The following is a 14,278-nucleotide window of genomic DNA, read 5'->3' as shown; positions in this document are numbered from 1 at the left end:
CACCCTTTTTTGAACTCTTTCATTGTCTGTGTAGCTGTGATATAACGTCACACAGCAACAGTGCTTTCTGTCTCTCCTATAGACATGTGGAGTCAGTTAACTTGTTGAAAATGAGAACAGACTCATGAGAGTAGATTTTTCATGGAAGATTGGTTTCAGATACAGTGTCTCAGAGGAGGTGATTAGAGGAGGATTCAAGTCTGCTGGCAACAATTCACCAGTTAGAACAAAGTGCAAAGTGAACGCTCTCTCTGGGTCATTCAGTAATCCCTGACCAAACAGTCAACCAACTACTGGAGGAAATCTATTAACCCTGGAGATCAGGTCAGTTTGCGTCATGAAGTGTGGAGGGGCTTGTCATCCAACTCTTCTGTAAGTTCCTCACAGAAGGTTAATTAACTACTAATGTATAAATCTGAACACAAATCTGAATACATTTAAGAATCAATTTAACCATTTCATGCTCTTTAATGAAGTCGGGTGGAGCGTTACTAGAGATAGTGTGACATTCTGCAGTCACAGTGGTCAATGATTAACATTTGACGGTATACTATACAAAAATGCAACATAATATATGCCCCATTTGATAGATGTATCCAGTTTAAGAGCGCTTGTAGCATGGTGTTACTTTACTATCACAATGATATATCACATTTGAGGGTTATTCAATGTTGTTGTCATATATTAGTGTGCAGATAAGTAACGAGCCAGCGCCGATGTTGTCTCATTGGTCAAATGTTGGGGGGTGTGCGCCTTAGAGGCGATCCTACTAGTCAGGTGCAGCTCAGTAGCTGTTCAGTCCAGCGATCTTTGCGTTCATATTTACTAATCCGACCGTCCAGTCTAGCGCCATGTCCTCCCTCACTGTCCCTCCACCAAAATGCTTGGAGAACCCGTTTGTCGCTCCCCACCGCTTCATGTTTGGGCCTGGACCTTCCAACGTGCCCCCTCGGATATTAGCGGCCGGGGCGAATCCAATTGTGGGTCACATGCATCCAGAAATGTTAAAAGTAAGTGAAATCTGTATCCACACTGTTGATATTTATTTATATTAACACGCGCCATTCATAATTGATTTACAGTAAAGAGTTGCGACTATATTCTTCCGCTTTGAAAAATTATTTGTATATTTTGTATTACATCATAAACGTAACAAGTAACTGCGTTGTAAGAACTGTGTTTGCCAAAATACTTTGTCTGTTACACTAACCGGTCCTTCAAATTGGAACTTGAATTAGGTTATATGGAACTGGGCAAACTCGTTGCTGATGGTTGATGGTAAAGTGAGACCCAAATCTGTTTCAATATTCTACAGTGCTGCTTTTGTGTTGTTGTTTCGTAGGTGATGAGTGACATTAAGAGTGGGGTCCAGTATGCCTTCCAGACCCAGAACAACGTGACTCTAGCCGTGAGCGGCACTGGCCACGCGGCCATGGAATGCGCCATCTTCAATGCCGTGGAGGCAGAAGACAGTGTTGTCGTCGGCGTGAACGGGATATGGGGAGAAAGAGTGGCCGAGATAGCAGAGAGAATAGGTACTCCATCTCACAGTAGCTTTCATAGCGCACTGACTGTACAGACGGTCAGCTGTGCTTTCATAGCGCACTGACTGTACACACGGTCAGCTGTGCTTTCATAGCGCACTGACTGTACACACGGTAGCTGTGTCAGTAGGCACCTTCTCAGTTGTCTTTTCTGCCAAATAAATGTAAATTAATGTAATTTGTGCTGAATTTTAACAGGTGCCAGGGTAAATAAGATTGTGACACCAGCGGGTGGATACTTCACAAATGAAGAAATAGAAAAGGTATTAGAACTAGAGAGGGTACAATTTCTGGGGAAATTGTAGGGTGTGCTTGCTTGCGTCGGTTGCACAGGGGTCCGTTTTTGAATGACATTTTTACAACTGATTCCTGTATATTTTATATGAAAATGCATACTTATTATTTATAAAGATTAAATAGATTTAAAAGCTTTTTTTTTTTTTGCTGCTCATTTACAACTGAAAATAAGAGTGAAGTGTAGAATGAAATAGATGTCTTCTCATTTCCCCTGCAAGAGCCTCATCGTTGAATCAAAACGAATAAATTTGGCAGACCGGTGTAAAAATTTACCTAATCTCTATGACTTAAACGTCATTTTAAGTTTTTCCCTTCTCGTGATATTTTCAGGCATGTAGCCTACTCATTGCATTCATTCATTAATAAAGAACCCCTTTGAAGATTATTCTACGACGTTACCCGGCAGTAGAAGATGGAATCGCGATTCAAACAGTACCATCTGCTAACTGAAAATATGCCCCCCAAAACGTAAATAAGCTTGACATTTATTTAGTGGAAAATCGCTCATTCATAAAAAGCTCACTGGTAGCGATCATTGTCAGTAACAACGCAAAATGCGATATAGCCCTGTGTGGAGAAGCTGCCCCGGTAAATTGTACTACTACGGTACAGTACTAGACTACTGCTGTGTTCGTCTTGGTAGCGATTGCGTTGGTTGAATTGGATTTAACGTTCCGTTGTACGGTTTAGGCTGAAATTAATTATTTTCATGAACAGATTGACAACGTTTAGGCTGTGGCAATGAAGTTCAGGTTAGTAGTTAGATAGACTTTTGATTTAAGTAAGGAGAGTGCCGAACATGTTCTGTCGCCGTTTGACTTCCTAAACAGCTGTGTACAGTAGATGTTTTTGTAGTGTGTCTCGCGTAAGCTACAGCGTTGCAGTGAGCTACACTGGTTTGAAACCACAGGTAATGGTATTTTCACCAACAATCGTTTACTAATGTCAGAATAAATCCTACAACGAAAATGTATATGTGAGGAATGTTTATTTTAACGATTTAAAACAGATACATCATAGACCACTGTAGTATGTGTTGCCCGGGCAACACAGGCTAATGTCATGATGCTAATCAGAATCAGAATCAGAATGGGATTTATTCGCCATGAAAGTTTGCACAGACAAGGAATTTGCTTTGGCAGGAAGGTGCATACAATAAACATATACCTAAAATTTAAATATGTGGACTATCTATACTAAGGGTACATAAACTAGCAGTACTAAGTGGGATTAGAATAGAATTAAATATACAATAAAATATAAGTTGCCGTAAATTACAATATAAAAATACAAAAATACAAATATTACAAAAAATACAAATGTACAAGATACCATTTTGTAATGCAGTGCAAAAAGCAGTGTGTTTTAAGCAAGAAATACTAATACTTCAGTGAAATAGTAGACTACTGTTTCCGAAAGTAGATGTACTTCCTTAATAATATCAGCTTATACTGTACATTACACATCACAATTGTGTGTCATATCACAAAGTAAAATGAGTAAATAGTTATCACCCTAGCCTCTTTGCTTGTGGCGTTTCTGCAGCTGCCTTGCAGTAAAGCTATAGTTAGCCTAGCTATCCCCCAAGTTAACAGATGCGAAACGAATGTTCTGCCAAAGGTAGTCACGCGTGTTTTCGTGACGTTAGTGACGTAGTGACGTTAGTAACGTCAGTGACTGTGGCTAGCAAATTAGCCACCGTTAGCTTCACTTTTCGCCACAAAAACTTAACTTGAGCCTAAACCATGCAACGGAACGTAAATTCCAATAGAAGCAACTCAATCGCTAGCAAGACGAAACTTTTGACACCTACGTTGTCTATGTAGGCCAAATATTGACTGAGTTTTAGGGGGGCAAAAAAAATAAAAAAAATAAAAAATACTATATATGTGAGAGAACAAAGGTTGAGCTCTCGCCGAAGGCTTGAGCACACCCAACTAACATGCACTGCTATCCAGTCATCCTCTGACCCTGCATCCTCAACTGATATCTGATCACTGTTAGTCTCAGCAGCTGGATGGATGGATGGGTGGACAGACAGGAGAGTGTGTTGCTCATGTGTGTGTGGTGTCCTAGGCTCTGTCCAGACACAGGCCGGTTCTCTTGTTCCTGACTCACGGAGAGTCCTCCACAGGGGTTGTTCACCCGCTAGACGGCATCGGGGAACTGTGTCACAGGTAACATCTCTGCGGCTTACTTACGCTGACGTTCACAGTAACTGTATTGGTCCTAAAAGGGGACATTTAAACATCGGTTCTGTCTCTCGAAGGTATGACTGTCTCTTCCTTGTCGACTGTGTTGCTTCCATGGGAGGAACACCGATTCACATGGACAAACAAGGTCGAAAATCCTCAGACTTCATCTCCCAACTCACTCAGAGTAGCCACAGAAACAATTCACGAAATCTTAAATCATTCAGTTACCTGTAATGTATGGACGTTTTTGACTTACATAACATTGATACTGGAGGTGATGTGTTTTTGCATCCTTGTGTTTGCAGACATAGACATCCTGTACTCTGGTTCTCAGAAGGTCCTGAATGCTCCTCCAGGCTCAGCCCCCATCTCCTTCAGTGAAAGAGCGTGGTAAAGAGATGTTAAAAACATCATGACTTTAGAAATGGTGGCAGATGGATCGAGTAGATAGTATACTTTTCTTTCTTTTTCAATTCCTAATTTTTTTCCGTTCAGTCAGAAAATCTTCAACCGGAAAACCAAACCTGTGTCGTTCTACCTGGATCTGAGCTGGCTGTCAAACTACTGGGGCTGTGATGGCAAAGACACGAGAACGTGAGGCTTTTCTGTGACTGGACAGTCATCATCATTAACTAAGACATATGTCTCACTCAGGGCTCCAAATTAAAGTTGTCCCGGGGACCATGAAAAAGATGTCTGGGACAGTTCAACACAAACTTTTGGACAACTGGGTGACGATAGACCATAACAATATAACATTTTAGAATCTTTAGAAACTTTGTTTTTCAAAACCTTTTTTCAAACCTTTAGAAACTTTGTGAAAACCTCTTTTTGCACTTGGGGATGGTACTGGGACAGTGAGGAGAAGGTGAGTTGCGAGCCCTGGTCTCTCTCTTGTACATATTTAATTGTGTTTCATTCTGCACCTGGGTCTAGATATCACCACACATGTCCTGTTTCTGCGTTCTACTCGCTGAGAGAAGGTCTGGCTATCCTTGCTGAAGAGGTGAGTTAGGTTCCTCTGACTCACCTGCAACCTTCTACTCCTCCTCTAACCCTAACCCGCCTCTAACCCCCTACTAACCCTAAATGATACATTGAACGCTTTAAGGAGTTGTCAGGAAATCGTTGTACGACATTTCAGCTGGTTTACTGAAGCCGGCTTCACCTGCCCTAACACCTGCCCTCACACCTGACCTCACACCTGCACCTGCCCTCACACCTGCCCTAACACCTGACCTCACACCTGCCCTCACACCTGCCCTCACACCTGCACCTGCCCTCACACCTGCCCTCACACCTGACCTCACACCTGCACCTGCCCTCACACCTGCCCTAACACCTGCCCTCACACCTGCCCTCACACCTGCCCTCACACCTGACCTCACACCTGACCTCACACCTGACCTCACACCTGACCTCAAACCTGCCCTCACACCTGCACCTGCCCTCACAGGGCCTGGAGAGCTGTTGGCAGAGGCATCAGGAGGTGGCTGAGTATTTCCACCAGGGCCTGGAGAACATGGGCCTCAAACTGTTCATCAAAGAAAAGGTGCATCCGGTCTCCCATAATGCATCTGCTCCAACTGCACTTGAAGTACAGTATCACAGACAGACCTCAAACTACCTTTGAACATGAATAAAACTCTATTTGTACTTTGCTACTTCCCATCTCTGATGATACAACACAGAAGGCAGAACTGTTTCTGTGACAAAAAATGTGACTAAGAGTTTTCCTTCCATGGCTGGAGCAGAGAGCTAGGTTGCCCACGGTGACCACCATCGTGGCCCCTCCGGGTTACGACTGGAAGGAGATCACCAGCTACATCATGAGGACCCACCAGCTGGAGATCTCTGGCGGCTTGGGGCCCTCGGTTGGCATGGTGAGCGCATGACTGCTGCCCGTTAGTCAGGAACGAAAACATGAAAACATCCGTTGTTTAATGAAGTAGGAGGGATGATGTCATTCACATGGTGTTAGACCGTCTCCTCGCAGTGGGGCGCAAAAGTGAGGTTGGGAGGGTGGGTGGGTGGTTGCAAGGGGGCATGGAGGGTAAGGGCAGGGGGCAGTATAGTTCTATGGAAAGAGGATGTACATCATTATCATGGGATGGTGGGTGGGTTCTGTTTTCAAATGGCGGCTTGGTGGAAATCTGCCATCTCTCACCTGTTTCTGCTATCTCACCTGTTTCTTTTACCAGGTTTTGCGTGTGGGGCTCATGGGCTGTAACAGCAGCAAGGCCAATGTTGACTTGATACTGGGGGCTTTGAAGGATGCGCTGAAACACTGCCATAAGAGCAAGGTCTAACCAAGCAGCTGGGCCATGAACTCTTACACTGGCAGGATAGATATGTCTATGTCAATGTCTGATGAGAAACTGCTTGATGAGTCCAATAAAACATATTTTGCAAGACTGTTTTCAAGTGCTTTTGAAATATAGGAATGTGTAATTCTGTCTCCCTCTCGAGTACTTTTAAAGTGCATACCGGTATATGACATTTTTGTGATTTCATATCAAAAGAATTCGAGCCAAACTCATTCATAATTTGAACACTAGATAGCGTCCTCAACTTTTTACAATGTAGTTTTATTTTAAATTTCATCTTTCATGAAATATGCAATAATTTAAACTGGCATATCCTAACAAGACCACTATCAATGTAAGTGATAAAGTTGCCCATCACAACTTATTGGTGAGGAAATTATCTGACGTTCAAGATCTATAAAAGTTCTGATTGAAAATGCCGTTTGCATTTGCTTTGGTGACTTTGCTTTGGATACGGGTGGTATTTCTTTCTTTTCCACTTTATTTTCAGTGGCAGTTACTATAGTTTTAGTTGAAATAATTATTAAAATATCCAAAGTATATGATGTTGAAAGGTCAGACTGACCTTTATTTTTAAAAAGAACAAACCGGAAGAGGATGTGATTTTTTGTGACGTTGACATTTGCGCAAAAAGCGGGTTTCAGCTGAGCAAACTCAGCGTCCTAAAACGTGAACTGAAGCAGGAATCAGATTTTCCAGTAGTTAATTCCAGACTTCATTTTATCTGTATTAACTTTCAAGCTTGTACGAACAATGACATGCAGAAGAGGCGCTCTAATTGTGCTAGAAGGAGTGGACAAAGCTGGAAAAACAACACAATGTAACAAGCTAGTTCAAGCACTACAACAATGTGGTCGACCGGCGGAGATGATGAGATTTCCAGGTAAAACTTTGCCCGAACCACCTTCATATCACTGTACACCTTCTTTTTAGTATCTGATAGATGTGGTCGAGAAAGGTCTCGAAATGTTGTGCTCACATGTATTGAATATTTGATTTGAAAGGGGGAGCACGAAGGGACACATACTAAGCTCTCGCTAGCTTGTTTTACTAAAACTTTTAGCAGAAGTTTCGGTACTATTGTCATAGTTTGTATTATCAGATCGATCAACAAAGATTGGACAGCTGATCAACGCTTACCTTGAAAATAAAAGCAATCTCGAGGACCACACGGTGCACTTGTTGTTTTCTGCCAACCGCTGGGAACAAGTGTAAGTCTAAACGTGGCAAATGCAACCCTTTCTACTCATATTTAAAGTACACGCAATTATCTTCAGCATATCCCTCATTAATATGTATATTTACTACTCAAAAATGCGAAGCTTCCTGCATGAGGAGCCTAAGCTGCGACATGGCTAACTCGTTCAATGATGATGAGTCGTGATGTCATATAATGAGCCATGCTCTTTGTTACCAGGCCTCTGATGAAGGAGAAGCTGGCTCAGGGCATCAGTCTGGTTGTGGATCGGTACGCCTTCTCTGGGGTGGCTTTCACCAGCGCCAAGCCCGTGAGTGTGTCCGCAGCGTTATCTCTTACTGCAGATGAATAAAATCTGTAATTTTGTTGTTCTGAAACTCCATCTGAGTTAGACTTCTCCTTTCCCTAACCAAACAGGAAATGTGTGTGTACTTGTTACGAATGGAATTTAAACTTGTATGAAAATTGGCCAAAGATGTGTGGGAAAGTGTTCAGTGACCTTGTTTTATTTGTGTCAATATAGGGGTTCAGTTTAGACTGGTGTATGAATCCTGACGTGGGTCTTCCCAAGCCCGACCTGGTGATGTTCCTGCAGCTGAACCCCAGCGACGCGGCACTGCGGGGACAGTTCGGGTTGGAGCGCTATGAGACCAGCGTCTTCCAGAAAGCCGTGCAGCAGAAGTTTGAACAGCTGATGAAGGATCCTTCAGTTAACTGGCAGGTAGGAAACACAATCTCTCTTGACTTTGACACACATAAGATGTTCAAAGTAAAAAATAATTCAAAAGTATTAATTTTGCAAGTTGATGTGCTGTTGATTAAATCTTGATGTGTTTGTGCCTCTACAGGTGATTGATGCAGCCCAGAGTATTGAGGCTGTCCACACAGACATCAAGACCCACAGCATAAGTGCAATCAATGCAGCAGAGATTCAGCCTATCGGTGAGCTGTGGAAATGAACCCGGACCAATCACACAGCAACCTGTTTTTCTTTTTTTAAGAAGTGACAAATGAATGAATCTGCTGAAGACTCCATTCTAGTCCTGATGTGATTGACAGGAAAGAGTGTTAAAGACTTGACTTCAGCCTGGTATCGTGAGGAGAGACCTGGACCCAGACAGTTGAAGAGAGCCACAGACAAATACTATGCGTGACTGAGTTTTATTTTTACTATTACCATTCCATTCCTTAGATCGATTTAATCTTTTTACATTGCGTTTAGTAAATAAATAATCTTAAAATGATGAACTAGTGTACATATTTTAGACATGACAAGTGCCTTCTGCTTGAGATAATACAAGTTATTGTACTTGGTTTGAAAAGGTAAAGGTTGCTTGTTACATCAATTGATAAATATTGAAGATATCGTTCACTTACTGTATAAGCCAGGAGGCATAGCAGTAAGCCAGTATGCATCGCTATCTAACCAAGTTCTTGACAAAACACCATCACATATTGCAATTCTGCTTTGGGGGTACAGGGAAAGGCACAATATATCACTTTAAAATAAACATTTAAAGTGTTAAGACTCAAAAGAAAATCATGGAAACGCATTGTGACAATGTGCATATTGAATTAGTCCTGCGCCCTGCTGTCAGGGCCTCATCCGGATGTCTCCTGGCAGGACTGCAGGCCGGGCGGTGGCGGTTTCCAAGGACGCTGTGAAACACGACAACGTAACGCCATTCTGGAGCCAAACTGAGCGGCGAGGTCACCAGTTCCACTTCCCTTTTGATGCAGAGATCCTCCGGGTTCCTCCGGGTTCCACCAGGAGAGCAAACCGTAATCGTCCCCTCGTTTTCAGAGAGACAAAATCTCAAACTCCTCGTCCTCCGAGTCAAAAAACCTCTCCAGCCGACCTGACTCTGAGAAATCTAGGAGAAGAGAGGGGAAATATGAACTGGATTAGCATCAATCAATGACTGAAGTTATCTTACCAGGAGTGAGGTTGGGGTTATCTTACCACGAGTGAGGTTGGGGTTATCTTACCAGGAGTGAGGTTGGGGTTATCTTACCAGGAGTGAGGTTGGGGTTATCTTACCAGGAGTGAGGTTGAGCACATCCAGCGTGGTCAGGTGAGAAGGTTGACTGTTGATCAGCTCAAACATGGGTAGACCTCCTCCTCTGCAGGACAGCTGGGAAGGAAGGAGAGTTAGTCCTCTCATACCTCATTATACCTCAGGGTCACTGCTCTTATACCTCAGGGTCACTGATCTTATACCTCAGTGCTCCAAAACTGATTTAGAGAAACATTAGTGATCCCACACACTGTGCGTGTAAGACTGGAACGTACAGTGGGTATTTACTATAGACAGCTATTTATTATAAGTCCCTTTAGGCAAAAGCCTGTTAACAGGCTAAATTGAAAATGTAAATAAGTGTAAATGTAATCCAAACTTAACCCTGACCAGTGTTAAACTTACCCTCCTGATGCGCATGCACCAGTCATCAAAGTCGTCCTCCGTTCTGCAGAAGAAACCCTGGTGAGCGGCAGAAACAGGATCATTGTCTGATCAGGTGTGAAGTACCTGGAGGTTCATCTCCTTATAACACTTGGCCTTCTAATCATGCCCTTCCCATCATGCCCTGCACCCTTCCCATCACGCCCTGCACCCTTCCCATCACGCCCTGCACCCTTCCCATCACGCCCTGCACCCTTCCCATCACGCCCTGCACCCTTCCCATCACGCCCTGCACCCTTCCCATCACGCCCTGCACCCTTCCCATCACGCCCTGCACCCTTCCCATCACGCCCTGCACCCTTCCCATCACGCCCTGCACCCTTCCCATCACGCCCTGCACCCTTCCCATCACGCCCTGCACCCTTCCCATCACGCCCTGCACCCTTCCCATCACGCCCTGCACCCTTCCCATCACGCCCTGCACCCTTCCCATCACGCCCTGCACCCTTCCCATCACGCCCTGCACCCTTCCCATCACGCCCTGCACCCTTCCCATCACGCCCTGCACCCTTCCCATCACGCCCTGCACCCTTCCCATCACGCCCTGCACCCTTCCCATCACGCCCTGCACCCTTCCCATCACGCCCTGCACCCTTCCCATCACGCCCTGCACCCTTCCCATCACGCCCTGCACCCTTCCCATCACGCCCTGCACCCTTCCCATCACGCCCTGCACCCTTCCCATCACGCCCTGCACCCTTCCCATCACGCCCTGCACCCTTCCCATCACGCCCTGCACCCTTCCCATCACGCCCTGCACCCTTCCCATCACGCCCTGCACCCTTCCCATCACGCCCTGCACCCTTCCCATCACGCCCTGCACCCTTCCCAACATGCCCTGCACCCTTCCCATCACGCCCTGCACCCTTCCCATCATGCCCTGCACCCTTCCCATCACGCCCTGCACCCTTCCCATCACGCCCTGCACCCTTCCCATCACGCCCTGCACCCTTCCCATCACGCCCTGCACCCTTCCCAACACGCCCTGCACCCTTCCCATCACGCCCTGCACCCTTCCCATCACGCCCTGCACCCTTCCCATCACGCCCTGCACCCTTCCCATCACGCCCTGCACCCTTCCCATCACGCCCTGCACCCTTCCCATCACGCCCTGCACCCTTCCCATCACGCCCTGCACCCTTCCCATCATGCCCTGCACCCGTCCTGACCTACCGCAGCGATGGAAGGGTCCAGCTCACAGATGTGCATGCGGCAGGGCGGGTGCTGGCAGTGGTAGCTGTCGTCTGGGACCTGTCCATCCCCACAGGGCTCCACTGCAGGCTGGGTGGTGTGGGGGTCCAAGTAGATCAGCTCCTCCCCTGCAGGAGGGACAGGACATTAGAACAAACTGACGAAAACAAACCCTTCAGATGTGTCAGTGAGCTTAGCTTGTCAGACCGGGTTTAATGTTGTGTGTGTGTGTGTGTGGATAATTGACTCTGAACGTACCTACATAGCCTATGAAGTAATGTGCACTGTTTGGTTTCCCACCGATAACCCCCAAGGATTGAGGCAGCATGAAGCATTGCTGTGAACAAAAAGGAGGGTGATCGACACCAGTTTATAGTGGGCAAATAAAGGAGTGCTCCATTCCTCTCTTTATTGCTCTCCCTCCCTTTCTGTATAATTTTCTCCCTTTCCCTCGCTCTTTCTGTCCATCTCACCTTCAGGGTCTCTATGTAGGCCTCGTTGATGTCCGTCAGACCCAGGCGCAGGGGGATCAGCAGCACCAGGGGCTTCCAGAGAGCCGTCTCCTCCTCCGCCAGGGCACAGGCCCCCTCCAGCCCCCCGTTCAGCTCCCCTGCTCCCCCTGGCTCGGCACACGCTGCTCCCCCGAAGTCCAGCCACGGCATACACAACCGCTCTGGAGGAAGGGGGATGTGAGGAGAAGTGAAAGAAGTGAGGGAAGGCATAATGAAAATCCTTTTATTTTCCCTTATTGCAAACTGACAAGTCTTAGTTTCTAAAGTGACAGTAGCCATCCCCAGGGCCTGACTGGTGTACTCACTGATCTCCTCGATCACCACGGTGTTGTCCATCGCTACATGTACAGCCAGCCGGCTCCACGTGTCAAACACAGCCAGTTTCCTGAGGGAAACAAGCTAAGGGGGTGAGCTTTCTATCAAACGATCAAAATGAACAACATTAATGGCTGGACTTACTTGAGGACCTGTGCCACAGTGTTGGGTCCGTACCACTGGCCTATAGACTTCCCCTCTCCGACCCCCATCTGGGCTGCAACAGGGAGACACGGCGACCTGTGATCACCACACCTACTCACATATGTCAGCCATGACCGAGTCAACACCTGTGTTTACCAATCTGATGAAGGGAATAGTAGCTGTCCTTCTTGTCGATGAAAGCGTTAAGAATGCTGACATACTCCTCTCTCTGTTGCTGTCCCCTCACCCACCTCCAGTCTGCAACCGAAACATCCCTGCGTTAGACCTGAGGCTGTTCCCTTGTATGGCATACTGACACATTGCAGTACAGTCAGGGATCTGTACCAGGAAGTACTTGCAGTCTCTAGGCATGGACAGATGCTGGGGTGACGGATCTACTTTTTAAATGTTCTTTGTAGTTTTTTGTTTGTGTTATAGCCTACTTGCATTTGATTTGTGTAATACAGTATATGCATTTAAGTGTTGTTTAAAAAACCGGCACTACCTCTGCCTAAATGCCTGCAAATCAGAGCCTCTCCGAGGATCATCTGGCCGCACCGCAGCATACAGCCCCAGCCAGTGTCCGACGTGGGCCCTGTTCCTCCTGCAACACATTCAGGTGCTCAACTAACGTTTAAACAGAGACTACGGTTGCATGTTTCTCCAAACTACAAAGTGTACCGCTTACTCACCGATGGGAGGGAAGTTTTTTCTGTACGTGAGCCAAAGTCTCGATGTAACATCAGACAAAATATCATCTTTTTCTGAATTGAGAAAAAGCAGTTGTTATAAACCGACCTAATCTGTACAGTAGGGTTTGAAGAACTAGTCATTTCGGCTCATGAATGGATGAGGTTTATCAACACGGGTGAGTCACGCACGTGGAGGGACATTGTGACAGTTGGCCTGGTGCGACCCCCTACCTGTCAGCGCGTTGAACTGTTTCCCTAAGATCCACACTGGCTCTGAGGTCTCTGGGAAATCTTCAAACTCTCCGAAGCGAAGTGTGTCGTACGTGAGGGTAGCTGAGAACATAAGTAACCCTGTATCAGCGTGCTGGCTAATCGGCTGATAGCACTCGCTCTGTGGGCTGAATGACGGCAAAACATGTCGCTGTTTAAAAGCCTGCTCGTCCACTGTCAGTTACTGCAGCGATTCGGTGACAGATGACACTGACTGATGTGATGACAGTCAAATATATGGGCGTAGGGCGGGACAGCTATCAAGGACAGATAAGGCAAGCTACTTAGATTCGAAACAGTTAGCCAACCGACAAGAATGAAATTCTATATCGTTCAAGAAGTCATCATCAATGTTTATTTATTCTCATTGCAAAGCAAGCCGACTTGCGCTCACAGACCAATGCTGTCAGTAGCTATGGCTAGTGTTTATGGTTTTGTAAACGGAGGTAGCCTGGGTACGTGGAGTTTTCGTCCTTGCTCCATGCCAATCCTATACTGTCTACGATTGGAATAGTCCAAATGAGCACATCTCCACCCGTCGGGGAGGCCACCGATGATGAAAGATGTACACCCAGAGAGGATAGCAACTGCTAGCTAACGCGCTAGCTAGCAGACTGTCTAGCTTAAAGTCTGGCCGTCCTCATAATATAACAAAAGCATAAAGAACCTAACTGATTACAGGAAACAGCACGGTATACTATCATAGTTACATTTTGTAGGTCACTAAAATAGCAGAATATTTAACCAGTTCTGCCCAAGCTAGTCAGCTAGTCATCCTACCTGCATCCATCCCGACAGATTTCCACCCTACTAGTAGCTTGTTTGTTGTACAGCGTTACTATTGTTTGGCCAATAGGAAAACCGTAGGTCCGTGAAAATGCCAGAGAATGCTGTGCGGAGGCGGGATTTTGTTTCTTGTATCCAATAGAATCTTCTGTTTTGGGCGGAGACACTTTTTTGGGGCAAGACAGACGATATCTATTTGTAAATCTGTACGTGGAGATCGTTGCGCTGCAGCAGTGCTGCGTCTGAAACTCATTATTGAGATCAGCGATGTGAGCAGGCCCATCCGGGATCCACAGGAACCAGAGACATTTCATTCAACGTGTCATGTGTCCCGTGACTGCTTGT

The 14,278-nt window shown here is 45.9% G+C and overlaps 3 protein-coding genes across 5 annotated transcripts; 2 read left to right on the top strand and 1 right to left on the bottom strand.

Annotated features, from left to right (window-relative positions):
- Positions 1-240: 240 nt before the first annotated feature.
- agxta (alanine--glyoxylate and serine--pyruvate aminotransferase a) lies at positions 241-6,540 on the top strand. 2 transcript variants are annotated; one of them, XM_062450570.1, is made up of 12 exons: positions 241-324; positions 843-1,010; positions 1,343-1,535; positions 1,743-1,807; positions 3,918-4,018; positions 4,111-4,181; positions 4,342-4,426; positions 4,532-4,630; positions 4,973-5,042; positions 5,493-5,588; positions 5,791-5,919; positions 6,238-6,540. In XM_062450570.1, exons 2-12 carry the CDS (start codon positions 852-854, stop codon positions 6,343-6,345), a joined length of 1,176 nt encoding a protein of 391 aa, XP_062306554.1. In that variant the 5' UTR covers positions 241-324; positions 843-851; the 3' UTR covers positions 6,346-6,540. The 2 variants fall into 2 exon arrangements, with proteins under 2 accessions (XP_062306554.1, XP_062306553.1); XM_062450569.1 differs by lacking the exon at positions 241-324 and having other exon boundaries at positions 414-1,010.
- Positions 6,541-6,953: 413 nt separating this feature from the next.
- On the top strand, positions 6,954-8,805 carry dtymk (deoxythymidylate kinase (thymidylate kinase)). The gene is made up of 5 exons (XM_062450621.1): positions 6,954-7,246; positions 7,466-7,574; positions 7,781-7,871; positions 8,085-8,282; positions 8,410-8,805. The coding sequence occupies exons 1-5, from the start codon at positions 7,117-7,119 to the stop codon at positions 8,518-8,520; spliced, it is 639 nt and encodes a 212-aa protein (XP_062306605.1). The 5' UTR covers positions 6,954-7,116; the 3' UTR covers positions 8,521-8,805.
- On the bottom strand, positions 8,707-14,090 carry atg4b (autophagy related 4B, cysteine peptidase). Of its 2 annotated transcripts, XM_062450619.1 has the most exons (13): positions 13,928-14,090; positions 13,109-13,210; positions 12,878-12,949; positions 12,691-12,789; positions 12,342-12,443; positions 12,186-12,258; positions 12,032-12,111; positions 11,688-11,887; positions 11,473-11,551; positions 11,197-11,342; positions 9,985-10,041; positions 9,603-9,696; positions 8,707-9,435 (listed from the first exon to the last, which is right to left on the bottom strand). In XM_062450619.1, the coding sequence occupies exons 1-13, from the start codon at positions 13,935-13,937 to the stop codon at positions 9,362-9,364; spliced, it is 1,188 nt and encodes a 395-aa protein (XP_062306603.1). In that variant the 5' UTR covers positions 13,938-14,090; the 3' UTR covers positions 8,707-9,361. The 2 variants fall into 2 exon arrangements, with proteins under 2 accessions (XP_062306603.1, XP_062306604.1); XM_062450620.1 differs by lacking the exon at positions 13,928-14,090 and having other exon boundaries at positions 13,109-13,220.
- Positions 14,091-14,278: the final 188 nt, after the last annotated feature.

This window comes from Osmerus eperlanus, chromosome 24 (assembly GCF_963692335.1).
Source record: "Osmerus eperlanus chromosome 24, fOsmEpe2.1, whole genome shotgun sequence".
NCBI lineage: Eukaryota > Metazoa > Chordata > Actinopteri > Osmeriformes > Osmeridae > Osmerus > Osmerus eperlanus.
Note: the sequence above shows the minus strand (reverse complement) of the source record. Positions and strands in the feature narration are given on the sequence as shown.

Excerpts from the sequence above, each read along its gene's own strand:
- agxta (XM_062450570.1), top strand. The coding sequence starts at position 852 with ATGTCCTCCCTCACTGTCCCTCCACCAAAATGCTTGGAGAACCCGTTT. Across the intron at positions 4,631-4,972 it reads GATGGCAAAGACACGAGAAC|ATATCACCACACATGTCCTG; the intron begins GTGAGGCTTTTC and ends ACCTGGGTCTAG. Across the intron at positions 5,920-6,237 it reads TGGGGCCCTCGGTTGGCATG|GTTTTGCGTGTGGGGCTCAT; the intron begins GTGAGCGCATGA and ends TTCTTTTACCAG.
- dtymk (XM_062450621.1), top strand. The coding sequence starts at position 7,117 with ATGACATGCAGAAGAGGCGCTCTAATTGTGCTAGAAGGAGTGGACAAA. Across the intron at positions 7,247-7,465 it reads GGAGATGATGAGATTTCCAG|ATCGATCAACAAAGATTGGA; the intron begins GTAAAACTTTGC and ends TTGTATTATCAG. Across the intron at positions 8,283-8,409 it reads ATCCTTCAGTTAACTGGCAG|GTGATTGATGCAGCCCAGAG; the intron begins GTAGGAAACACA and ends GTGCCTCTACAG.
- atg4b (XM_062450619.1), bottom strand. Across the intron at positions 12,259-12,341 it reads CTATTCCCTTCATCAGATTG|CCCAGATGGGGGTCGGAGAG; the intron begins GTAAACACAGGT and ends TCCCTGTTGCAG. Across the intron at positions 10,042-11,196 it reads TGGACCCTTCCATCGCTGCG|GGTTTCTTCTGCAGAACGGA; the intron begins GTAGGTCAGGAC and ends GCCGCTCACCAG.